The sequence below is a fragment of the Heteronotia binoei genome, chromosome 12, assembly GCF_032191835.1.
Source record: "Heteronotia binoei isolate CCM8104 ecotype False Entrance Well chromosome 12, APGP_CSIRO_Hbin_v1, whole genome shotgun sequence".
NCBI lineage: Eukaryota > Metazoa > Chordata > Lepidosauria > Squamata > Gekkonidae > Heteronotia > Heteronotia binoei.
The window spans coordinates 8,372,518-8,398,723 of record NC_083234.1 but is presented as its reverse complement, the minus strand read 5'-3'; the positions used below and the strand labels follow the sequence as shown (position 1 = coordinate 8,398,723).

General features: G+C 52.7%; 1 protein-coding gene across 1 annotated transcript in view; it reads right to left on the bottom strand.

Annotated features, from left to right (window-relative positions):
• ALG9 (ALG9 alpha-1,2-mannosyltransferase) overlaps nucleotides 1-26,206 on the bottom strand; it is a 54,411-nt gene that overhangs the window by 9,703 nt on the left and 18,502 nt on the right. The window contains 7 exon segments of the mRNA XM_060250453.1: nucleotides 1,574-1,703; nucleotides 2,836-2,983; nucleotides 4,317-4,446; nucleotides 8,065-8,172; nucleotides 8,174-8,220; nucleotides 15,897-16,019; nucleotides 23,391-23,496. Coding sequence (XP_060106436.1) covers nucleotides 1,574-1,703; nucleotides 2,836-2,983; nucleotides 4,317-4,446; nucleotides 8,065-8,172; nucleotides 8,174-8,220; nucleotides 15,897-16,019; nucleotides 23,391-23,496 — 792 coding nt within the window.

The following is a 26,206-nucleotide window of genomic DNA, read 5'->3' as shown; positions in this document are numbered from 1 at the left end:
CTTGGACATGCCAAAGAGCCCGGAAATTTGCCTTCTGTTTGGAAGCAACAGCTGCTGAAATCCCACTGACTTGATTTCTACCGTGGATTGTTCAGAACCGGGGCGTCGGGAGCACCGCAGCTGGAAGGAGGGTCGATTCTGAACAGCCCCCAAGACTATGTCTGTTTCACTGGTTTTATGCCTTTATCTGTTTCGTAGAATAAGCTGGCAACAAATTCTTTCTTAGGGAGCGCTGAGAGTCACGTTACCTGCTACAGAACCCAAAGCAATCAGAGAATCCCCCCTCAGGTCATGGAGGAGGAGGACTGCAGATTTATACCCCACCCTTCTCTCTGAATCAGAGACTCAGAGCGGCTTACAATCAACTATATCTTCTCCCCCCATAACAGACACCCTGTGGGGTAGGTGGGGCTGAGAGGGCTCTCCCAGCAGCTGCCCTTTCAAGGACGACCTCTGCCAGAGCTATGGCTGACCCAAGGCCATTCCAGCAGCTGCAAGCAGAGGAGTGGGGAATTAAACCCAGTTCTCCCAGATAGGAGTCCACACACTTCACCACTACAACAAACTGGCTCTCACAAGGACAGCTCTGCAAGAGCTATGGCTGACCCAAGGCCATTCCAGCGACTGTAAGTGGAGGAGTGGGGAATCAAACCCGGTTCTCCCAGGTAAGAGTACGCGCACTTAACCACTGCACCAAACTGGCTCTAAGTACAGCTCTAAGTACAAAGCCACAGAGGGGAAGTTCAAGCTTCACATCGCCATGAGACCTCAAACCGGAATGCCAGGCTGGGGTGAGGCAATGAAAGAAACAAATACTGTGGTGTACTGGCTAACAATGTTTGATAAAACCATTTAAAAACCTTTTTAATATCTTTTTTGTACTTCACTAGAAATAACAAGTCCATTCTCACATTCCGATATCACAAGAAAGGTCTGTGAGTACCTGGATGCAGGCTCATTTCGTCAATGGACTTCCTTGGGAGTAATCCTTCCTATATTTCTTCCAAGGTTACCAGCCTCTTGTAACAACCCAATATTAATGCTCTTCCGCAACGCCTTCTATCTTAATATATATTTCTATTAGGAGCTTAACCCAATCCAAACATATTCATTTATCCAGACGCACAAGCCTCATCCTGACGCAATAGCTTTCTGCAATATTTTTATTAGAAGCAAGCTGTTCTTATAGATCAGGAGTGGCCAACGATAGCTCTCCAGATGTTTTCCCCTACAACTCCCATCAGCCCCAGCCATTGGCCATGCTGGCTGGGGCTGATGGGAGTTGTAGGCAAAAAACACCTGGAGAGCTACCGTTGGCCACCCCTGTTATAGATGGCCAATTGCTCTGCTACTCTCTATAATCATTCATTCATTCATTCATTCATTCATTCATTCATTCATTCATTCATTCTTAGTTTCGAGCAAGCCATTCTCTTGACAGCAAATTAGCTCAAAGCCACTTAAGTGTAAAATTTTAAGCAGGCCAGTCCTGGGCTTCTTCTCTACTAGCAAATGCTCTATTCCAGCTGGGGTGAGGGACTCTGAGTCAGAGGACAGAGGTGGTGATACTCACGTATCGGGAGGGCTCTTCCCGGTTTTGGTCGTTCATATCGGCCGGAATGATGCGGGTGGCCGCCGGTCCTTTGGCAAAGGGTTTGGGCAACTGGCCCCGGAATTCCGATGGAATAAACTGAAGCTGCCAGCTACAGCCGTTGGGAGGGAAAAGGCGGATTAAAACCTGGGGTATTCTTCTTCACTTGCAAACAACCAATCCCAAGCAAGGGGCAGACTTCAGAAACTAAGCAGGGTCGACTTCGGCAAGTACTCGGATGGACTTGGAATATCAGCAGTCGGGGTGGCAGAGGCAGGCTTTATTCAGCCACCTCCAGGGCCCCAACGGGTCAGTCATTAGAGGTCGCCATGACTTCCAGGTATACACACACACATTTTAAAAATGCCAAAATAATAATAAAAATAAAAAAGGCCTGCCAAGCAAGGTACAGACTGCTCTAGACTGGCCCATGCTCTGCCTTCTGTGGCAGATTGATATGATCCCGCTGCGCATATGGCAAGCGGGTGAATTTTTACAGCCTCGTAATTAATGTTCCCTCTCAGCTTCAGAGCCTTGTGAGCAAAAATTCTACTTTGTGAGCTCCTGGCATGAAAGTCGTGAGCTGCTGCGCCAATTACGGTGCTCTGGGGCCATCTTTCCTGAGCGAAGACAAAAACCTGTGAGTTCAGTGGCACCTTTAAGACCAACAAAAATTTATTCAAGGAACGAGCTTTCATGTGCAAGTTTCTGAAGTGTCTGAAGAGGTGTGCTGGCGCACGAAAGATCGTGATCCTGTCGTGCATATGGCCATCAGGTGAATTTTTGCAGCCTCACAATTAATGTCCCCTCTCAGCTGCGGAGTCTTGTGAGCAAAAATTCTACTTTGTGAGCTCCTGGCATTAAAGTTTGTGAGCTACGGCATAAATTAAGTGCGGTCTGGGGTCATCCTTCCTGACCTAAGACAAAAATGTGTGAGCTGGAGGGCTAAAGATCTGTGAGCTAGCTCACGCTAACTCAGCTGAGAGGGAAAACTGTGAGTCACAATCCCTTCCTATTATTGCTACCCAATACTGGCCCCGATCCTTTTCTCTGTGGCTTGCAGTAGCTGAAGCCCAAGTCTTAACAGGTATCCGAGCATGCGCAGAGGATGTGGCAGTCGGGGTGGGCTGGCCCACTCACCAATTTAACCTTGGCTGCCCTCGTGGGCAGCATAATGCCCGGGTATCGGAAAGGGGCAAAGACACCTGCGATCGACTCTGCTCAGATTCCACCGCAATACTTACTTCTCCGGCAGGAGGAAGCTGCTGGGAAACCGATACCATTCCTTGCCGACGCAAACGTGGACCGGCCTCCCCTCCGGCACTGTGTGGATGGAGGGGTTGGTAGCAATTCGATGGAATTCCGGGTAAAGGTCAAGAGGGCCGTGGTAACCTGCAGGGAAGAAATATTCTCGATCAGGGACCGGACAACGCTCGGAACCACTTAAAACGGAGAGGAGCAGCCCAAAACTGTACAGGGGAAGGGAGTGTTCCAAAGTCTTGAGACGCAAACATCCTCCCCTCCCCCAATCAATTCTCCTTTAATGGCCACTTCAGGCTCAGAGAAATCCAACTGGGCTGAGCCTGTAAACAGAAGGCGGTGCTGAAAGCTGCAGACTTCGCCTAATTCAGTCCTTGTAATGACAAATGCCCGTGGCACAGAGTGGAAAGGCTGCAGTACTGCAGTCTGAACTCTCTGCTCACGACCTGCGTTTGATCCCGGTGGAAGCTGGTTTCAGGTAGCCGGCTCCAGGTTGACTCAGCCTTCCATCCTTTGGAGGTTGGTCAAATGAGACCCCAGCTTGCTGGGGAGAAAGTGTAGATGACTGGGGAAGGCAATGGCAAACCATCTCGTAAAAAAGTCTGCCGTGAAAACGTTGTGAAAGCAACGTCACCCCAGAGTCGGAAACGACTGGTGCTTGCACAGGAGACTACCTTTACCTTTAATGACAAAAAAACCTCTCACCTGGGTGGCTCAGGCTAGAATCATAGAGTTGGAAGGGACCTCCATGATCATCTAGTCCAACCCCCTGCACAATGTAGGAAACTCACAAACACCTCCCTCCCTCACAGGATCCACATTATTGTCAGATGGCCATCTAACCTCTGTTTAAAAACCTCCAAGGAAGGAGAGCCCACCACCTCCCAAGGAGGAAGCCTGTTCCACTGAGGAATCGCTCTAAAGATCAAGAAGTTCTTCCTAATGTTGAGCCGGAAACTCTTTGGATTTAATTTCAACCCACTGGTTCTGGTCCTACCTTCTGGGGCCACAGAAAACAATTCCACCCCATCCTCTATAGGACAGCCCTTCAAGTCCTTGAAGATGGTGATCATATCCCATCTCAGCCGCCTCCTCTCCAGGCTAAACGTCCCCAGCTCCTTCAACCTTTCCTCATAGGACTTGGTCTCCAGACCCCTCGCCATCTTCATCGCCCTCCTCTAGACCCGTTCCAGCTTGTCTATATCCTTGTTCTGACGGTGCCCCCCAAGATCCCTGGTCTGAGGCTTTGGTGAATCTCCAGCGCAAAGGAGCATCTGAGTCAGTCTCCAAAGACTCCTCTCTCCACAGGCGCAGCACCTTCTTGGGGTGCAGGCGGCCCCCGCGCTCCCCCAGGCAGCCTGGGAGGGAGCCTGGCGGCATGAGCAAGGAGCAGGCCACCTCGGAAACTTTTGGGGATATCTGCTGATGGTTTTGCAACTAACTAAGAAAGCTTTCCTGCACCAACCTCTGAACAGCGCCACGGAGCGAGACAAGGAGAGCAGCCCGAAGACGAAGACGGTCCCCAGCGCCAGCCAGTTCGAAGAGACGGTGTAGTGCTCCAGGCGGTAGCGTTGGAATATAAAGTGGTAGCACTTCTGAGGAGCGGAGAGGGAAGACAAGAATGGCACTGAGGCTCCAAACAAACAAGGTGGCCGGTGGGGCGGTGGGGGTGGTGCAGTGGTCAGAATGTCTGTCTAGGACAGGAGTGGCCAAACTTGATTAACATAAGAGCCACATAGAATATGGAGCAGAGGTCCATCAGTGGCTATTAGCCACAGTGTTTGTGTGTGTGTGTGTGTATTTTGGCCACTGTGTGATACAGAGTGTTGGACTGGATGGGCCACTGGCCTGATCCAACATGGCTTATTCTTATGTTCTTATAGAATAAATGTCAGATGTTTGAGAGCCTCAAAACAAGAATGTCAGAGTTTGGAGGAGGGGAGGGGAGGGGGAGGGGAGGAAGGAAGGAAGGAAGGAAGGAAGGAAGGAAGGAAGGAAGGAAGGAAGGAAGGAAGGAAGGAAGGAAGGAAGGAAGGAAGGAAGGAAGGAAGGAAGGAAGGAAGGAAGGAAGGAGGGAGGGAGAGAAGGGAAGGGAAGGGGGGGAGGGAAGGGGGGAGAAGGGAAGGGGGGAGAAGGGAAGGGAGGGGGGAGGGAAGGGAAGGGAGGAGGGAGCGAGGGAGGGGGGAGAAGGGAAGGGAAGGGGGAGAAGGGAAGGGAGGGGGGGAAGGGAGGGGGAGAAGGGAAGGGAGGGGGGGGAAGGGAGGAGGAAAAGGAAGGAAGGAAGGAAGGAAGGAAGGAAGGAAGGAAGGAAGGAAGGAAGGAAGGAAGGAAGGGAGGGAGGGAGGGAGGGAGGGAGGGAGGGAGGGAGGGGGGAAGGGAAGGGAAGGGAGGAAAATACATGAGGGGAGAGAGAAGTGGAAAGAAAGCAACTTTAACTTAAATGTTCTCTCCAAGCTGCAGGCTGGCTGTTGGAGAAGTGATTTCAAGAGAGAACTGCCTTCTCCAGGCCAGCTGATGGGGCAGTGAGGGCTTCAAGAGCCACACAGGATGTGTGAAAGACCCAGGCCTAAATCTCTGCTTTGCCACAGCAGCTCACGGGGTGCCCTTGGGCCAGTCCCACCCTCTCAGCCCGAGAAGCAGAGCAGAGCCAGGTGTTGCTCGAAGAAGCAGAACAAAGTCAAGAGTCCAGCGGCACCTTTTAGGCCAACAAAGTTTCATTCGGGGTGTGAGCTTCGTGCGCATGCATACGCAGAATGAAACTTTGTTCCTCTGAAAGATGCCGCTGGAGTCACACTCGGTTCTAAAGAGAATGATACAATAAGCGGCTTTGGGGTCCCCCGTGCAGAGAACGGCAGGCCTGGAAATCGCGTCAATAAAATGAGAATTTATGGGGTGGAGAAGTGAGTCAGGCAGAGTCTGCTCGAGGCCACTTCTCACATCAAGTTATCTTTGCACTGGTGCAGGAAAGGACCTTCTCACAGGCCGGGCACCACGTCACCCCGACTTCCAAATATAGGCACCCATTGCAGAACTCCCTGGGGTGCCACCTTCAAACGGGCACGCCTTGAACATCTCCCCCCCACTCCAGTTATCAGGTGCGAAACATCCCAAGGAATACTTGAGACCTGGGCCGCATCCACTGGGCGGCTCACTGGGCAGTCTCTCCACTCTGCTGGCTGCTCTGAATCCTTCTCCGATCCCAGACGAGCGTGCCAAAGTAGGGAGACGTCAGCAGAGAAGCCGACCGGCCACGGAGCAGGCCCGGCTTGGTGCTGCCTCTTCTCCTCTTCTTTCCCAAAAAAGGCAGGCCTGCCCGCACTAATGCCAGTTTGCTTCTGGGCTCAGCTCAAAGTGCTGGCATTGACTTTTAAAGCCCAGAATGGCCTGGTACCAACAGACCTCACAGACCACCTCCTTCCAAAATACAAAATTGACTCACTCCCGGTCATCTCTGGAGGCTTTGGTTGCTCCTGTCATTCTGAAGCCAGACGGATAGCAGCCCAGAATGGGCCTTCTCAGTCAGGCTACCAAAACTGGGCCTCCTTCCCAGAGAAATCTGTCTGTCTCCCTCTGTCAGCGTCTCTCACCAGGAGGAGAAGACTTCTTTGTTTTGTGTGGCATAACCACCCCCCCCCTCCAGTAACAGTTACTCTCCACCTTCTAGTGTTGCTTATGTGTTTCAATCAGGGCTTTTTGGGAGCAGGAACGCACAGGAACGCAGGTTCTGGCTGCCTTGGCATCAGGGGGTGTGGCCTGATATGCAGATGAGTTCCTGCTGGGCTTTTCCTACGAAAAACGGAGCCCCGGTTTTAATTATTTTATAATTTTAACTGCATTTTTTAATCGATCATATGTTTTAAAATTATTTTAAGTTCATCGCCTCGTGAACCCTGTTGGAGTGTGAGGTTCGGGGTGCGCACCACACAACTGGGCGGCCCAGGGAGAAAACAGGAGGCGAGGAGGCAGCTTTCATTCCCCAACGGCCAAAACGAGAAGGGAAGCAAACGCCCCGGGATATTCTGCAGTTCTGCTGGGCAGAAAGCAGAGACGACGGCAGGCCTCTCGCCGTCCAAACTGCCGCCAGGAGAAATCAACCGCCAGGGCTGTAAAAAATGGCTGCTATTCATGTCACTCAATGAAGCAGAGCATTCTGGCTGGACAGAAAAAGATTGCACAGGGGACGGAGTGCCCAAATGGAAGGCTGCTGCGGAGAGGGAGAGGGTGAGAGAGAGGGAGGGAGAGAGAGAGAAAGGGAGAGGGAGGGAGAGAGAGAGAGAGAAAGAGAGAGGGAGGGAGGCAGAGAGGGAGGGAGAGAGAAAGGGGGAGGGGAGGGAGGGGGAGAGAGAGGGAGGGGGAGGGAGAGAGAGGAGAGAGAGGGAGGAGGCAGAGAGGGAGGGAGAGAGAAAGGGGGAGGGAGGGAGGGGAGAGAGGGGGAGGGAGGGGGAGGGAGAGAGAGGAGAGGAGGGAGAGAGGGAGAGGGAGGGAGAGAGGGGGAGAGGGAGGGAAGGGGAGAGAGGGGGAGGGAGAAAGGGGGAAGGAGGGGAGAGAGGGAGGACGGAGGGAGGAAAAAGGGGAGAGAGGGAGAGGGAGGGAGGAAGGGGAGAGAGGGAGGGAGGGAGGAAGGGAGAGGGAGGGAGGGAGAGAGAGAGAAAGAAGAGAGGGAGGGAGGCAGAGAGGGAGGGAGAGAGAAAGAGGGAGGGAGGGGAGAGAGAGGGAGGGAGGGGGAGGGAGAGAGAGAGAGGAGAGGGAGGGAGAGAGGGTAGAGGGAGGAGAGAGGGAGAGAGAGGGAGAGGGAGGAAGGGGAGAGAGGGAGGGAGAAAGGGGGAAGGAGGGGAGAGAGGGAGGGACGGAGGAGGGAGGAAGGGGAGAGAGAGGGAGAGGGAGGGAGGGAGGAAGGGAGAGAGGGAGGGAGGGAGGAAGGGAGAGAGAGGGAGGGAGAGGGAAGAAGGGGATGAGAGGGAGGGAGAGCAGAGAGAAAGGGAGGGAGGATGAGAGAGGGAGGAAGGAGAGAGAGAGAGAGAATTTTGCAGAGATTCTGAGAATTTGACTCCGGAGCAGCTCACCCTGCCAGGAGCAGCTTCTTGCCCTCGTGGCTGCCAAGGCCTCAGGGGTGCTGTGGCAGAGTTTGGGCCTCAGGAGTCTTTCTGGGCTGCCTGCTGTCCGGACCCCTCCCCCACCCCTCCCCTGCCCCCCCGCCTCCCACAAAAACGCACCTGGAGGGCCGAGAGCCCCACAGCTCCACAGAGACAAATGAGGGGGTAGATGGGGTACAGGAATCTCTCTTCTTTGTGGGGCTGGCTGAAGAAGATCAGGATCCAGATGGTACATGGGAGAAAGCGTCAGCCAGTAAGGGCGGCCCAGGTTCTGAACTGGAAGGCACAAACAGGCGGGGCTTGAGGAGGGAAAGAACCTGGGAGGGGCTTGGTTAGGTTGGAACCCTCCCTCTGCCCAGCTCTCCACCGGCTGCTTCACCTTTCTAGCAAGGGCTGTTTGAGGAGGAAAGGGATCCAGGCTGCTAAAGAGTGAGCATGATCTGAGCGAGGGTTGCCAACTCTGGGTTGGGGGAAACCTGGAGATTTGGGCAGAGCTAGGGGAGGGGAGAGACCTCAGTGGGGTGAAATGCCACCAAGCCCACCCTCTGAACTGAAGCAGCCATTTTCTCCAGGGGAACCGATCTCTGCAGTACCGCTGTCATTTTGGGAGGTCGTGATGCCCTCCTTTGAACACAAGATGCTGGAGCGTGGAAGAACAGACAAGAGACTCTCCGTGTTGCAAAACAATTCTCAAAATATAATCACAATGCTTTCCATTCACAACATAGTATTACAATGTAAATTTCAGCAACAAATTCAGCGACAAATACCATCCAAAGCGTACAACTTCGCTACTGTCCATAAGATGATATCAGGTTCTTTCCAACAATACAGTCCGACGATGCAAAACCGTTCCGTTCTCGTTTTGGATCCTTTATGATCCTTCCTTTGGGACCGTCTTATTAATTTTGAATGCAGTAGTCGGATGGTGCCTTATTTCTTTACTATACACTGTTTTCCAGGCTGGTCTCTGGTTTATTTCATTACTAGAACGCTACTGTTTCTTTCTCCTTCTTTCAGCATTTCATTGTTTCACTGGGTTTCATTGCTGAAAGATGGAGAAAGAACAGTAGCGTTCTAGTAATGAAATAAATTGGAGAAAGCCTGGAAAACAGTGTATAGTAAAGAAAAATTTCTGCTGGAGACCGCTGCCAGTCTAAGTAGACAAGACTGACTTTGATAGACCCAGGATGGAGAGGGGCCATGGCTCAGTGGCAGAGCATCTGCTTGGTAAGCAGAAGGTCCCAGGTTCAATCCCCGGCATATCCAACTAAAAAGGGTCCAGGCAAATAGGCATGAAGAACCTCAGCTTGAGACCCTGGAGAGCCATGAATGGGGCTGTGGCTCAGTGGTAGAGCATCTGCTCGGTAAGCAGAAGGTCTCATGTTCAATCCCCGGCATCTCCAACTAAAAAGGGTCCAGGCAAATAGGCGTGAAGAACCCAGCTTGAGACCCGGGAGAGCCATGAATGGGGCTGTGGCTCAGTGGGTAGAGCATCTGCTCGGTAAGCAGAAGGTCTCATGTCAATCCCCGGCATCTCCAACTAAAAAGGGTCCAGGCAAATAGGTTATGAAAGACTCAGTTGAGACCCTGGAGAGCTGCTGCCAGTCTGAGTAGACAAGACTGACTCTGATGGACCGAGGGTCTGATTCAGTAGAAGGCGGCTTCATAATGTTCATAAGTCACTTTGAGAAAAGCAGGGTATAAAGAAGAAGAAGAAGAATTGCAGATTTATATCCAGCCCTTCTCCCTGAATCAGAGACTCAGAGTGGCTTACAATCTCCTATCGTATTCCTCTCCCCACAACAGAAACCCTGTGAGGTGGGTGGGGCTGAGAGGGCTCTCACAGCAGCTGCCCTTTCAAAGATAGCTCCTGCGAGAGCTATGGCTGACCCAAGGCCATTCCAGCAGGTGCAAGTGGAGGAGGGGGGAATCAAACCCGGCTCTCCCAGGTAAGAGAGCTCTGGCTGACCCAAGGCCATTCCAGCAGCTGCAAGTGGAGGAGTGGGGAATCAAACCCGGGCTCTCCCAGGTAAGAGAGCTCTGGCTGGCCCAAGGCCATTCCAGCAGCTGCAAGTGGAGGAGGGGGGAATCAAACCCGGCTCTCCAGGTAAGAGAGCTCTGGCTGACCCAAGGCCATTCCAGCAGCTGCAAGTGGAGGAGTGGGGGAATCAAACCCGGCTCTCCCAGGTAAGAGAGCTCTGGCTGACCCAAGGCCATTCCAGCAGCTGCAAGTGAACAGCGAGGAATCAAACCCGGCTCTCCCAGGTAAGAGAGCTCTGGCTGACCCAAGGCCATTCCAGCAGGTGCAAGTGGAGGGAGTGGGGAATTAAACCCGGTTCTCCCAGATAAGAGACTCACAACACACTTAACCACTACACCAAACTGGCTCTCACTCTTCTTCTTCCTGTACTTATAATTAACAATCACTCTCCAGTTCCAGAAACATCTCTCTCCTAATTTAGAAATATAATAATAGGAAAATCAAAATCAAAAAGCCTGCTCTCTGGGATTTGCCACCTACCTACAGAGTGCAGCAGAAGTTCATCCAAATACTCTAAGAAGCTTAAGATATCGAGGGGGGAAAGATGCTTTCTTAGGGATGGGCTCTTCCAAACCCTTCCCTGTCTACTTACAGAAGCAACTGCAAGAACACAAGAATTCTCCAGCACTTGCCTCGCTCTTTACTTCGGCTTCCCCCCCCCCCTCCCAGTTCTCCCCTAAATTAAGCAGGAAGTCATTTATTGGGAAATAACAGCAATTACTCCAATTTGTGAGGGTTGCGGAGGCAGCTTTGATCCACGTCAAAAATGTGAATTGCCCCGCAAAAGAGACTGCTTGGTGGTGTTAAACAAATCAAAGGCTGTGAGCGTTTCGCACACCCACAAGGAGTGCCGGAGAAGGGACCCCCTGCTGGCGAGGTACACGAAGCAGAAAAGGAACAAAATGTGAAATCTCGGCCTCTGCTGAGGAGCTTAGCCGGAGAGAGGTGGGTGTGTGCTTCCAACAGTCAGCACAAGGCTCGACGCATACTGTGTGCATCTGGTGCTCTCTAGTGGCCGTCCCTGAAAGTAAAAAGGTAGTCCCTGTGCAAGCAGCAGCCGTTTCCGACTCGAGGGTGACGTTGCTTTTACAACGTTTTCACGGCAATTTTTTTACGGGGTGGTTTGCCATTGCCTTCCCCAGCCATCTACACTTTCCCCCAGCAAACTGGGGACTCATTTGACCAACCTCGGAAGGATGGAAGGCTGAGTCAACCTCGAGCCGGCGACCTGAAAACCCAGCTTCCGTCGGGATCGCTCAGGTCTTGAGCAGAGCTTAGGACTGCAGTACTGCAGCTTTACCACGCTGCGCCACAAGGCTCTTTCCCTGAAAGTACAGGCTATTGTACATTGTATTTACATGTTGTTAGCCGCCCTGAGCCTGCTTTGCGGGGAGGGCGGGATATAAATAAAAAGTATTATTATTATTATTACCGTGTCTGACCAGGAGTTGGAGCAGCCTCTGGGGGGACCTTATGAAGCTGCCTTATATTGACTCAGACCCTTGGTCCATCAGGGTCAGTAATATGACTGGAAGCGGCTTTCTAGGGCAGGGGCGGTCAAACTTGCTTAACGTAAGAGCCACACAGAATAAATGCCAGATGTTTGGCAGCTGCAAGACCATGAACTTCAGATGTTTGAAAGCTGCAAGTCAGGAAGGAAGGCAAATAGATTGGGGAGGAGGAAGAAGAAGATATTGTATTTATATCCCGCCCTCCACTCTGAAGAGTCTCAGAGCGGCTCACCATCTCCTTTCCCTTCCTCCCCCACAACGGACACCCTGTGAGGTAGATGAAGATATTGGATTTATATCCCGCCCTCCACTCCGAAGAGTCTCAGAGCGGCTCACAATCTCCTTTCCCTTCCTCCCCCACAACAGACACCCTGTAAGGTAGATGAAGATATTGGATTTATATCCCGCCCTCCACTCCGAAGAGTCTCAGAGCGGCTCACCATCTCCTTTCCCTTCCTCCCCCACAACAGACACCCTGTAAGGTAGATGAAGATATTGGATTTATATTCCACCCTCCACTCCGAATCTCAGAGTCTCAGAGCAGCTCACAATCTCCTTTACCTTCCTCCCCCACAACAGACACCCTGTGAGGTGGGCGGGGCTGGAGAGGGCTCTCACAGAAGCTGCCCTTTCAAGGACAACTACGAGAGCTATGACTGACCCAAGGCAGTTTCAGCAGGTGCAAGTGGAGGAGTGGGGAATCAAACCTGGTTCTCCCAGATAAGAGTTCGCACACTTAACCACGACACCAAACTGGCTCTCCTAAGGAAGAGAGAGGTGGAAAGAAAGCAACTTTCTTTAAATGCATCCTCCAAGCTGCCGGCTGGTTCGGCTTGGAGACGTGCGTTAAAGAGAGAAATGCTTTTCTCCAAGTCCTCCGATGGGGCGGTGGGGGCTTCAAGAGTCACATGATGTGTGTGGAAGAGCCACGTGTGGCTCCTGAGCTGCAATTTGGCCACCAATGTTCTAAGGCAAGGGTGTCGAACACATTTGTTACGAGGGCCGGATCTGATATAAATGAGACCTTGTCGGGTGGGGCCATGTGTGTCCCTACTTAAGATTAGGTAGCAGAGATATAAACTTTGTAAAGGACACAGACACAAATATATATATATCTCAAGAAACCCTTAAAACATAATTTAAACGTTAGCACTTGTTGGTCTTAAAGGTGCTTTCTTTGTATTTCTCCCATGGGATCCAGGGAACTGGGCAAAGGAAGCTCTGGCTCTTTCCTGCTTTCCCCAGGGGACCAGGAGAAGGAAGGAAGAGAGGCTTGGCTTAGTAGCTCTGTTGTACGATTGAGAGAGACTGGAAAAACAAGCTCTACCATCCCCTCTTCCTCAGGGGAGGAGCCTCAGCCAATGGAGAAAACAGAGGCTTTGCTCTGTAGCTCCTGTGCGATTGAGGAAGCCTGGCAAAGCAAGCCGGGATGCAGAAAGAAGCAAGAGAGAGGGGAGAAGGAAGCAGAGGGCAGCCCATTGCCCGGGGGCCTGATAGGAGCCCTCCGGGGGCCTGATTTGGCCCCTGAAGGGCATGTTTGACACCCCTGTTCTGTGGTTTCAGGCAGAGGTCTTTCCCGTTACCTACCGCCTGGCCCTTTTGACCACAGAGGCCGGGGACTGAGCCTGGGACCTTCTGCATGCCAAGCAGAGGTGCCCCCACTAAGCCCTGCCATCTGCTGGCTCCTGGGATGCTCTCCGAGCTCCAAGTGGCCCTTGATCTGATCCAGGAACGCACTTCCTGTGTTCTTAAACAAAAGAGGAAGCCTGGGATGGTTTCACAGACGAGTTGGGCCACAACGGCTGGCGCTCCTGCTTTGCAATTCAAATGCCCAGCAGAGGTTGGTGGTGTTGCTAGCTTTAAAAAAAAAAAAATCAAAAGTAAACCATAGCAGGTTCTCCCTGCGAGACCACGCCTTGAATTCTTTTACAGATCCCTCCCCTGCCACTTCAGAGTGATCTGAACTCTCTGCTTACGACCCGAGTTCGATTCCAGCGAAAGCTGGATTCAGGTAGATGGCCAAAGGTTGACTCAGCCTTCCACCCTTCCGAGGTTGGTCAAATGAGTACCCAGCTTGCTGGGGGGGGGGGGAGTGTAAAAGACTGGGGAAGGCAATGGCAAACCACCCTGTAAAAAGTCTGCCGTGAAAATGATGTGAAAGCAACGTCACCCCAGAGTCGGAAACGACTCGTGCTTGCACAGGGGACCTTTCTTTTCCCTAGCTCTTGGAACTCCGTGGTGCAGAGTGTTAAAGCTGCAGTACTGCAGTCCTAAGCTCTGCTCATGACCTGAGTTCAATCCCCAGTGGAAGCTGGGTTTTCAGGTAGCCAGCTTGAGGTTGACTCAGCCTTCCATCCTTCTGAGGTCAGTCAAATGAGGACCCAGCTTGCTGGGGGGGGGGGGAAGCGTAGAGGACTGGGAAAGGCAATGGCAAACCACCCCGTAAAAAGTCTCCAGTGAAAACGTTGTGAGAGCAACGTCACCCCAGAGTCAGAAACGACTGGTGCTTGCACAGGGGACCTTTCCTTTCCCCCACCACTTATACTTGGGGAACTTTTCAAGTGAGGAACGTGGGCATATCTCAGCCCCCCCTGGCACAGCAGGCACGTGGGTTGCAAGGACATGTTCCCCAGAGGCCAGAACAATGTGGGGTGGAGGGCAGGCTTGCCAAATTTTGCTAGTTGGTTTTCAGAGGCTGCGACTACACACACTCCGTAATGCACCTTCAATCCACTTCCGATGCACTTTCCAACTGGAGTTTGCCAGTTCAGGCAGTAAAATGCAATTGAAAAGTTGTTGGCTATTCTTAGAGAAAAATATTATTTAGCAGAGCTAAAAACGAGCAGCGCGGCAAAAGAATACACAGCCGTCGTGTGTGTGGTTAAAAGGATATGATTGCTTTACTGAAAACTACAAGGGGAGAGTAAACTGGGAAGAAAAATAACAGATTAGGGTTTGTAGAATCTTTCGGGATCAAGTGCCGTGTTCTACTGGAGAAAGTTTTCCTTCCAGACGTTTCGTTCTCAGCTGCGGAGAACATCCTCAGTGGCGTTGAGGATGTTCTCCGCAGCTGAGAACGAAACGTCTGGAAGGAAAACTTTCTCCAGTAGAACACGGCACTTGATCCCGAAAGATTCTACAAACCCTAATGATGTTACCAGCCGTGAAAACCTGAAATCTTTGGAAAAATAACAGACACTAACTTCCAACATCTTTACAGCTAGAGAACAAATCTAGGAATGGCTTCTCTTCTTCAAGCTTAGACAAAGGGAGGAAGAGATGCCATGAAAAGCAGAATAGGCACTGCACTGATTGCCACTCAGAACACTCAATTGCAGGTCATCTAACTAAGACCTCCTACAGACTTCCGTGGGCTTTTGCTCTAGCTAACAGGTAGGTTACAGTAAACACATGGCGGGATGGTGGCTCAGTGGTAGAGCATCTGCTTGGTAAGCAGAAGGTCCCAGGTTCAATCCCTGGCATCTCAAAAAAGGGTCCAGGCAAATAGGTGTGAAAAACCTCAGCTTGAGACCCTGGAGAGCCGCTGCCAGTCTGAGTAGACAAGACTGACTTTGATGGACCCAGGTGGAGAGGGGCCATGGCTCAGTGGTAGAGCATCTGCTTGTAAGCAGAAGGTCCCAGGTTCAATCCCCGGCATCTCCAAAAAAGGGTCAGGCAAATAGGCGTGAAAACCTCAGCTGAGACCCTGGAGAGCCGCTGCCAGTCTGAGAAGACAATACTGACTTTGATGGACCAAGGGTCTAATTCAGTATAAGGCAGCTTCATATGTCCATGTGACTTCCTGTTGACCGACTACAACAAGGATAACTCTTATAATTACTGAAGTGTTGCAGATTTTCACATCCCAACAAAAGTGCACTGGAAGTGGATTGAAAGTGCATTATTTAGTGTCTGCGACTGCAGACGGAATAACCCAGATGCGGAATTACAGCTTAGCCCAGTCGAGACATCCACAACCATGGAATTAAATGCCCAGAACTATGGAAACAAAAAGGAGAAAGGTCAAATGGGCACGGTGGGAGAGAGGGGGAGAGGAGGCAAGGAGCTGTTTAGTGGGCACCAAAGACCCTGACCCCTGGGGGGGCCAGTCCTACTCAGACCCTACTTTAGCCTTCCGAGGTGCCATTTTCCAGGAGTGTACTGTTTTCTCTGTGCTCATAAAGTTAGGAAACCAGCTTTAACGTTTTGGGTCGGGCCCAAGATTCCCAGCAGAAGAAATTCTGCAAAGTTTGCTCTCCCAAACCCCTGTTCCCCAAGAGGGCTGCGGAGGCATTTGCCGAATTCCGGTGGGGGGGGGAGGGGAAGCACCACTCTCTTCAAGCCCTCTGCGTGAGTGTCCCCCGCCTGACCCCCAAGCAAGGGCCCGCGGCACTCACCGTGAAACTTCTGCAGCAGACTCTCCATGAGCAAGGTCAAGGGCAAGGCCAGGAACGCCAGCGCAAAGGCCACGTTGAAGTTCAAGAAGCCGTTGACAAAGTAGAAGGACCAGGGCTCCGTGCCTGGGGAGAAGCACACGGAAGAAGAAGAAGATGATATTGGATTTATATCCCGCCCTCCACTCCAAGGAGTCTCAGAGCGGCTCACAATCTCCTTTCCCTTCCTCCCCCACAACAGACACCCTGTGAGGTGGATAAGATATTGGATTTATATCCCGCCCTCCACTCTGAAGAGTCTCAGAGCGGCTCACAATCTCCTTTACTTTCCTCGCCCCTCACAACAGACACCCTGTGAGGTAGATGAAGATACTGGATTTATATCCCACCCGCCACTCAAAGAGTCTCAGAGCGGCTCACAATCTCCTTTACCTTCCCCCCACAACAGGACACCCTGTGAGGTAGATGAAGATATTGGATTTATATCCGCCCTCCACTCTGAAGAGTCTCAGAGCGGCTCACAATCTCCTTTATCTCCTCCCCCACAACAGACACCCTGTGAGGTAGATGAACATATTGGACTTATATCCCACCCTCCACTCCGAAGAGTCTCAGAGTGGCTCACAATCTCCTTTATCTCCCTCCCCCACAACAGACACCCGGTGAGGCGGGTGGGGCCTGGAGAGGGCTCTCACAGCAGCTGCCCTTTCAAGGGCAACCTCTGCCAGAGCTATGGCTGACCCAAGGCCATTCCAGCAGGTGCAAGTGGAGGAGTGGGGAATCAAACCCAGTTCTCCCAGATAAGAGTCCACACACTAACCACTACACCAAACTAGCTCTCCCTCCAAGAGGCCTTTGGGTGGGCACAGTCCAGAGGAACTGCTGTACGGAACCACAATACACTTCTTCAGGTCTAACAGGCCACACTCCGCTATCAGAAAACACAATCTCAGGGCAAAGGGAACGCTACAGCATGAAGAGACTCTGATCATCATTTCCAGCCCTCTTCACACGTTATTTTTCGGTGCATGTGCAAGATTTTGTCTGCCTAGAAGTACAAATTTAACAAAACAGCCTACCTGAAATCACCCACGCGTCTGATTCTTCGGGGGGTTGGAATTGAGTTTGGGCTACCTGTTGAACAGTCGCTCGACGGCAAGACCAGGTATGCAGTCACTGATAATGGAAAGGCCACAGCTAGCTCTCAGAGGTGAACGATTTGATGAGGGACACCCCCTCTTTTCCTTTCCTAGAGCCTGGGTTTCTAAGTAGGCTTGCCAGCTCCAGGTAGGGAAATTCCTGGAGATTTGGTGTGGAGAGACCTCAGTGGAGCACAATGCCATCCGGCCTACCCTCCAAACAGCCATTTCCTCCCGGGGAACTGATCTCTGCAGCTGGGAGATCCAGGGCTTTTTTTTTGTAGCAGGAACTCCTCTGCCTATTAGGCACACCCCTTTGATGTAGCCAATCCTCCAAGAGCTTACAGAGGCCCTGTAATGAAGAGCTTGTAAGCTCTTGGAGGGTTGGCTGCATCTGGGGGGGTGTGGCCTAACATGCAAAGGAGTTCCTGCTACCTCCCGCCCAAAAAAGCCCCGTTGATTGTTATTCTGGGAGATCTCCAGGCCTCACCCGAAGGCTGGCAACCAACGTCCCCAGTCTCTTTGCTGCTGTCCTTTCTGATGCCATACTCGGTCCTTTCGCTGCACAGAGCCGTTCACATGACTCTCTGCTGGCTTTCTACCAGCTCTGGAAAGAGGGCTCGTTTTCCTTCCTTAAACTCCGGTCCCTCCTCAACGCCAATCCCTCCTCAACTGGGCCGTAACTTCTACCACCGCCGTGGCCCTCTTTTGTTCTCACCCTGGCACTGGGGGAGCCACCTGCTCTCAAACCTGAAAGAGACGGGAAGCGAGACCAGCCGTCGCCTAGCAACAAGCCCTGGCAAAAGGCCTCAGTCTGCCATAGTAGCTGGCAGAGCCGTCGTGGGGCTCGCACGGCTGGCACCGGCTCTCCCACCCCCGCCTGCTAACGACAAATTCTTCCGTCCCCCCCTTCTCAGCCGTTCCTCCCCACCCTGTTTGTTTTTGGCAACGGCGCGTTCCCGATTTAGAAGCCTCTGCAGAAGCGCAGGATGTTTCAGGGATTAGAATAGTTCTGGGGTGACGCCTCGTTGCGTGCGTGGGGATATAAAAAGGCTGCTGGGAACAAAAGCCCTCGGGTTCCTCCCGCCCCGAGTCAGAAAGAGTCACCCGACAGCTGCACGGGGCGGGGAAGGGACCCTGTGAACCTGACACCTCGACTCACGTTCCCCACCGCAGCTCTCCTCTTCCTCCTCCAGGGTCAGCCCCGCGACACCACAAGGACCGTGTGCCAAGGAACGTGTGGCACGGGAAGAAGAAGATGATATTATATCCCGCCCTCCACTCCGAAGAGTCTCAGAGCGGCTCCCAATCTCCTTTCCCTTCCTCCCCCACAACAGACACCCTGTGAGGTAGATGAAGATATTGGATTTATATCCCGCCCTCCACTCCGAAGAGTCTCAGAGCGGCTCACAATCTCCTTTATCTTCCTCCCTCACAACAGACACCCTGTGAGGTAGATGAAGATATTGGATTTATATCCCGCCCTCTGCTCTGAAGAGTCTCAGAGCGGCTCACAATCTCCTTTACCTTCCTCCCCCACAACAGACACCCTGTGAGGTAGATGAAGATATTGGATTTATATCCACCCTCCACACCGAAGAGTCTCAGAGCGGCTCACAATCTCCTTTCCCTTCCTCCCCCACAACAGACACCCTGTGAGGTAGATGAAGATATTGGATTTATATCCCGCCCTCCACTCCAAAGAGTCTCAGAGCGGCTCACAATCTCCTTTCCCTTCCTCCCCCACAACAGACACCCTGTGAGGTAGATGAAGATATTGGATTTATATCCCGCCCTCCACTCTAAAGAGTCTCAGAGCGGCTCACAATCTCCTTTACCTTCCTCCCCCACAACAGACACCCTGTGAGGTGGGTGGTTCTGGAGAGGGCTCTCACAGCAGCTGCCCTTTCAAGAACAACATCTGCCAGAGCTATGGCTGACCCAAGGCCATTCCAGCAGGTGCAAGTGGAGGAGTGGGTAACCAAACCCGGTTCTCCCAGATAGGAGTCTGCCCACTTAACCACTACACCAAACTGGCTCTCACAAGGACAGCTCTGCCAGAGCTATGGGTGACCCAAGACCATGCTAGCAGCTGCAAGTGGAGGAGTGGGCAACCGAACCCAGTTCTCCCAGATAACAGTCCACGCACTTCACCACTACACCAAACTGGCTCTCCGGCCTCTCTGACCTCCGTACGCGTCCTGCCTTGCAAGTGAAGGTCTGCGGGAGCCATGCCCCTTGACCAGTGTTCCCTCTAAGCTGGGTTAGCATGAGCTAGCTCACAGTTTCTTTAGCCTCCGGCTCACACAGTTTTGTCTTCGCTCAGGAAGGAGAGCCCCAGAGCGTGCTAACTGATGCAGAAGCTCACCACTTTCATGTCGGTAGCTTGCAAAGGGGAATCTTTGCTCACCAGACTCTGCAGCTTAGAGGGAACGTTGCCCTCGACACGGAAGAGGAGCTGCAGAATGACCCTGCCTGCAGCCCGGAGACCTCTGCGGGTCCAGGAGGCCTTCGTGGGCCAGAAACAAGGGAGGGGGTGCTCCGATGGTCTTTGCCCTCAGGACAGTGGCGCCTGCTTCAAGATTCCGCCTCCTTTGAACATGAACATATGAAGCTACCTTGTACCGAATCAGACCCTCCTGGGTCCATCAAAGTCAGTCTTGTCTACTCAGACTGGCAGCGGCTCTCCAGGGTCTCAAGCTAAGGTTTTTCACGCTTATTTGCCTGGACCTTTTTTCGTTGGAGATGCCAGGGATTGAACCTGGGACCTTCTGCTTCCCAAGCAGATGCTCTAACCACTGTGCCACTGTCCCTCCCCTTAAGACATATGAACATATGAAGCTGCCTTCTACCGAATCAGACCCTCCTGGGTCCATCAAAGTCAGTCTTGTCTTCTCAGACTGGCAGTGGCTCTCCAGGGTCTCAAGCTGAGGTTTTTCACGCCTACTTGCCTGGACCCTTTTTAGTTGGCGATGCCAGGGACTGAGGTTGGGACCTTCTGCTTACATATGAACATATGAAGCTGCCTTATACTGAATCAGACCCTCGGTCCATCAAAGTCAGTCTTGTCTACTCTGACTGGCAGCGGCTCTCCAGAGTCTCAAGCTGAGGTTTCTCATGCCCACTTGCCTGGACCCTTTTTAGTTGGAGACGCTGGGGATTGAACCTGAGACCTTCTGCTTCCCAAGCAGATACTCTACCACTGAGCCACCGTCGCTCCTTAGAACATATGAAGCTGCCTTCTACTGAATCAGACCCTCCTGGGTCCATCAAAGTCAGTATTGTCTGCTCAGACTGGCAGTGGCTCTCCAGAGTCTCAAGCTGAGGTTTTTCACGGCCTATTTGCCTGAACCCTTTTTAGTTGGAGATGCCAGGGATTGAACCTGAGACCTTCTGCTTACCAAGCAGATGCTCTACCACTGAGCCACCGTCGCTCCCCTTTAAAGCTGCTGATGTTCCTGAGAGCCGGTGTGATGCAGCTGTTAGTGTGCTGGACCAGGATCTGGGAGAGCCAGGTTCAAATCCCTGCCTTGCCATGGAAGCTCGCTGGGTGACCTTGGGCCAGTCACACACTCCCAGCCTAACCTATCTCACAAGATTGTCATGAGGATGAAATGGAGGAGAGGAGAGGAGAGGAGGCCACCTTGGGTCCCCACTAGCGAAAAAGGTGGGGCGTAAGGAGATGAGGAGATTGGATTTGTACCCTGTCATTCACCTCTTGAATATCAAGAGTGGCTCACAATCTCCTTTATCTTCCTCCCCCACAACAGACACCCTGTGAGGTGGGTGGGGCTGAGAGAGCTTTTACAACAGCTGCCCTTTCGAGAACAGCTCCTACGAGAGCCATGGCTGACCCAAGGCCATTCCGGTCAGTGGGTGGTGGATGGGAGGCGCCAGAGTGGTGGGGAGATGGGGGCCACTAGAGCAGCAGCTGCAGAGAGAGTGGGGGCCACGAAAGTGGTGGGGAGACTGGGGCCATACAGCCGGAAGGGGGGGTTGAGTGGAGCGGCTGGCCACCCCCCACGGCTATGGGCCTGATGGGGACCTTCTGCATGCCAAGCAGAGCTCTTCCACTAAGCCACATCCCCTCCACCACAGTCACGCACAATGTACCCGATACGTCAAAAGCAATCAATTTTTGGCAACCAATCCAAAGCTTTCCTGTAAAGTCGCAAGGAGGCAGAAGAGGGAAGACCCCCTTGGTGTGCCAGAGTCCTACGCCTGAGCCGGCAGCTCCCTCCCACCCACCAAGCTCCAAAGCGAAGCGCGGCAGGACCTGTCCCGACACGCCCATGCTTGAATCATCCTCCCAAGCGGCAGTCAGCGCCGACACGCAGGCTCCAGGCCCAGCATTCAATGCCTTTCCAGGCAAGCTGCTCCTTTGTTCGCAGGGGGACGTTATATAAGCACCACTCTGAATTATCTTGGAGCTGCACTGGTCCCTGGAGGGCAATGTGGAGCCAGCTCACGCTCACGCACGAGATGCAGAAAGGTCAGGCTGATTACACCGATGAGCGCAAAAGCGGGCTCCTGGGTCTTACTGCAACGCATTCGAGCCTTGTGGTGCAGGGACCAAGGACACCCAGAAGGACAAGCTGCTGTCGTGCGCTCAGCACCCCACAGGCCATGCACCACATGCGAGCCAATGCCGTCCGTCTGGAAGCATCGAGCCTGGAGGCCACGCAGAGCACAGAAAAACCACAGCAGCAGCGCGAGGCTAGAGGGAACAACAGTTTGACTGAACGCGAAGCAGTTCTGTACAGAGGAACGATCGAGGCAGTGAAGTTTCTCGACTCGGCCGAGACACCAAACGGCGAGCGAACAAAGCCAAGGGGATGGCTCAGCAAGAGAGACGTGCTCCTGAAAGTTCCCCACAACGATTCTAGAGGGGGCACCCCACCACTGCAGCCCGTGCTCTCCCACAACCTGCAATGCTCCATTCTTTCTATATAGATCAGAACAGCGTGGCAGAAACACACTCTGAGCTTGCAAAGGGGCATCTTTTCCCAGTGTGCTTCTCTTGCACTTGTCTGGCTTAGTACAGAGCAGGGGTGGCCAAAACTTGCCTAACGTAAGAGCCATATACAATAAACGCCAGATGTTTTGAGAGCCGCAAGACAGGAGGGAGGGGAGGGAGGGGAGGGAGGGAAGGGAGGGGAGGAAGGGGAGGAAGGAAGGAAGGAAGGAAGGAAGGAAGGAAGGAAGGAAGAAGGAAGGAAGGAAGGAAGGAAGGAAGGAAGGAAGGAAGGAAGGAAGGAAGGAAGGAAGGAAGGGAGGGAGGGAGGGAGAGGGGGAGGGAGAGGGGGAGGGAGGGAGGGAGAGGGAGAGGAGGAAGAGAAATGAGGGGAGGGATGGAGAGAAAACAACTTTAACTTTAAGCGCATTCTCCAAGCCACCAGCTGGTTTGGCTTGAATAACGTGATTTAAAGAGACAATGCCTTCACCAAGCACATAATATGTGTGAAAGAGCCACATGTGGCTCCTGAGTCACAGTTTGGCCACCCCTGGCAGAGAGGGGAGGGGAGGAGGGAGGGGAGGGGAGGGGAGGGGAGGGGAGGGGAGGGAAGGGAAGGGAAGGGAAGGGAAGGGAAAGGGAAGGGAAGGGAAGGGAAGGGAAGGGAAGGGAAGGGAAGGGAGGGAAGGAGAGAAAACAACTTTAACTTTAAGCGCATTCTCCAAGCCACCAGCTGGTTTGGCTTGAATAACGTGATTTAAAGAGACAATGCCTTCACCAAGCCACATAATATGTGTGAAAGAGCCACATGTGGCTCCTGAGTCACAGTTTGGCCACCCCTGGCAGAGAGGGGAGGGGAGGGGAGGGGAGGGGAGGGGAGGGGAGGGGAGGGAAGGGAAGGGAAGGGAAGGGAAGGGAAGGGAAGGGAAGGGAAGGGAAATGAGGGGAGGGAAGGAGAGAAAACAACTTTAACTTTAAGCGCATTCTCCAAGCCACCAGCTGGTTTGGCTTGAATAACGTGATTTAAAGAGACAATGCCTTCACCAAGCCGCATGATATGCGTGAGTCCCAGTTTGGCCCCCCCTGGCAGAGAGGGACAAAACCAGCAAGGTGGTCTGGATGGCCTCTGTCCCCCCTGCCTAAGTGACCTTGTTTGGTCCAGCCTCGTTTTCAGTGGTGCAAATGAAGTCACACAAAATCCAAGGGGTCTCCACGCGAGTTGCACGGAGGGTGGCCAGCCCAGAGCTGGGTTGCAACTAAGGATCCCCCGGGCGCAGCCAGCTGCAGAGGCTAAAATTCCCTGGGCCAGCCAGCGGTGTGAGCCAGTCCCAAAGCACGTCTGGCCTCAGCAGCCCCTCCCTCCCCCCCGCAAAAGCACATCTGGCAATCGGCAGGAAGACTCACCATACAGATCCGGTCCGTGCGGCGTGAAGACGTTGTACAAGACGATGTTGAGCGGCGCAATCACCAGCTTCCCGTAATGATAACTGTCGGCCGCCACGAGGGGCACCTTCAAGAAGCAGGACAGAGTTTGTAAGTTCTCTCACGCTTTGCACGAGCGAAGAGCAGCATTTGAATTCTGTCTGTAAAGCTGAAGGTGCACACTGATCAGGACGTATCGTGGCTGTAAAGTGCCAGCGAGCCACAGCTGACTTATGACGGCCCCGGCAAGGGGCTTTCGAGGCAAGTGGGAAGGAGAGGGAGTTTGCCATTGCCTGCCTCTGCAGAGTCTTCCTTGGTGGTCTCCCTTCCAAGTACTGACCCGGCTTAGCTTCCAGCTTATGGCAAAACCAGCAAGGGGCTTCCAAGGCAAGCGAGAAGAAGCAGAGGTGGTTTTGCCATTGCTTTCCTCTGCAGAGCCTTCCTTGGTAGTCTCCCTTCCAAGTACTGACCCCGGCTTAGCTTCCAGCTTATGGCCACCCCAGCAAGGGGCTTTCAAGGCAAGGGAGAAGCAAAGGTGATCTGCTATTGCCTTCCTCCGCAGGGCCTGCCTTGGTGGTCTCCCTCCCAAGTACTGACCCGGCTTAGCTTCCACTTATGATGACTCCAGCAAGCGACTTTTGAGGCAAGGGAGAAAGCAGAGGGGGTTGGCCCCTGCCTTGCTCTGCAGAGCCTGCCTTGGTGGTCTCCCTCCCAAGCACTGATCCTGCTTAGCTTCCAGCTTATGGCCACCCCAGCAAGGGGCTTCCAAGGCAAGGGAGAAGCAGAGATGGTTGGCCATGGCCTTCCACTGCAGAGCCTTCCTTGGTGGCCTCCCTCTGAAGAACCAACCCTGCTTCGCTTCTGAGATCTGACGAGGTCAGGCCTTAACATGCCACCTTCCTTCATAAGAACATAAGTGGAGCCATGTTGGATCAGGCCAATGGCCCATCCAACACTCTGTATTACACAGTGGCCAACAAAAGCCCAAGTGCCATCAGAAGGTCGAAGGTCCTTCAGTGGGGCCACTGAGAAGTCCTCACACTGTTGCCCCTCCCAAGCACCAAGAATACAGGTCATCACTTGCCCCAGACAGAGTTCCAACAATACGCTGTGGCTAATAGCCACTGAGGGACCTCTGCTCCATATGCTTATCCAATCCCCTCTTGAAGCTGGCTATGCTTGTAACTGCCACCACCTCCTGGGCAGTGAATTCCCCGTGTTAATCACCCTTTGGGTGAAGAAGGACTTCCTTTTATCCATTCTAACCTGACTGCTCAGCAATTCCCCCAGAACTGAGCAATTCCCCCAGATTACAGAACTGCAATTTACAAGCTGGCTATGCTTGTAGCTGCCACCACCTCCTGTGGCAGTGAATTCCACGTGTTAATCACCCTTTGAGTGAAGAAGGACTTCCTTTTATCCGTTCTAACCTGACTGCTCAGCAATTCCCCCAGAACCGAGCAATTCCCCCAGATTACAGAACTGCAATTTACAAGCTGGCTATGCTTGTAGCTGCCACCACCTCCTGTGGCAGTGATTCCACGTGTTAATCACCCTTTGGGTGAAGAAGGACTTCCTTTTATCCGTTCTAACCTGACTGCTCAGCAATTCCCCCAGAACCGAGCAATTCCCCCCAGATTACTGAACTGCAATTTACAAGCTGGCTATGCTTGTAGGTGCCACCACCTCCTGTGGCAGTGAATTCCACGTGTTAATCACCCTTTGGGTGAAGAAGGACTTCCTTTTATCCGTTCTAACCTGACTGCTCAGCAATTCCCCCCAGAACTGAGCAATTCCCCCCAGTTTACAGAACTGCAATTTACAAACTGGCTATGCTCGTAACTGCCACCACCTCCTGTGGCAGTGAATTCCACGTGTTAATCACCCTTTGGGTGAAGAAGGACTTCCTTTTATCCGTTCTAACCCGACTGCTCGGCGATCCCCCCAGAACAGATTACAGAATTGCAATTTACATTGAATGTAGGACGGCTACCAAACCCTGCATCCCTGACACGGGTTAACGCCCTTTACCGTGTAACAGGCGGTTGTTTGCCACCTTTCTCCTTGCGGCACTCAAGGCGGTTTACAATAAAATCAAACAGTCGTGTGACACACATAAGAGACAACAGTTTAAGATCTCAATTAGGACTGTCAATAAATAAATAAATAACCCAATTAGTCAAACGCTGTCCTAAACGAATCTGTCTTCCACTCTCACTTAACCCTATGGCGCGATGTCATCACGACGTGTGCTTTCCTGGCACTGTCCGCATTGTTATCTGCTCCCGGCAGAGAGGTTCAGGGTGGAAACCCACAATGAGATCACATCCTGACTTGGGATGAACGATACCCCACAGGATAGAGCAGAAGTGGAGAAAGTGACACAGGGATTGCACTTTGGGTGGCGGCAACCCTGTCTGGCATAACATAAATTCTGTTTTTACATTTGTAAAAAAAAAAAGGTCAAGGTAGTCCCCTGTGCACACACCAGTCATTTCTGACTCTGGGGTGACGTTGCTTTCCCAATGTTTTCACGGCAGACTTTTTACGGGGTGGTTTGCCATTGCCTTCCCCAGTCATCTACGCTTTCCCCCAGCAAGCTGGGTCCTCATTTTACCAACTTCGGAAGGATGGAAGGCTGAGCCAACCTCGAGCCGGCTACCTGAAAACCCAGCTTCCGCTGGATCGAACTCAGGTCGTGAGCAGAGCTTGGACTGCGGTACTGCAGCTTTAACACTCTGCGCCGCGGGGCTCTTTTTACATTTGAGAGCCCCCCAAAGTTGGGCTGGCTAGTTCAA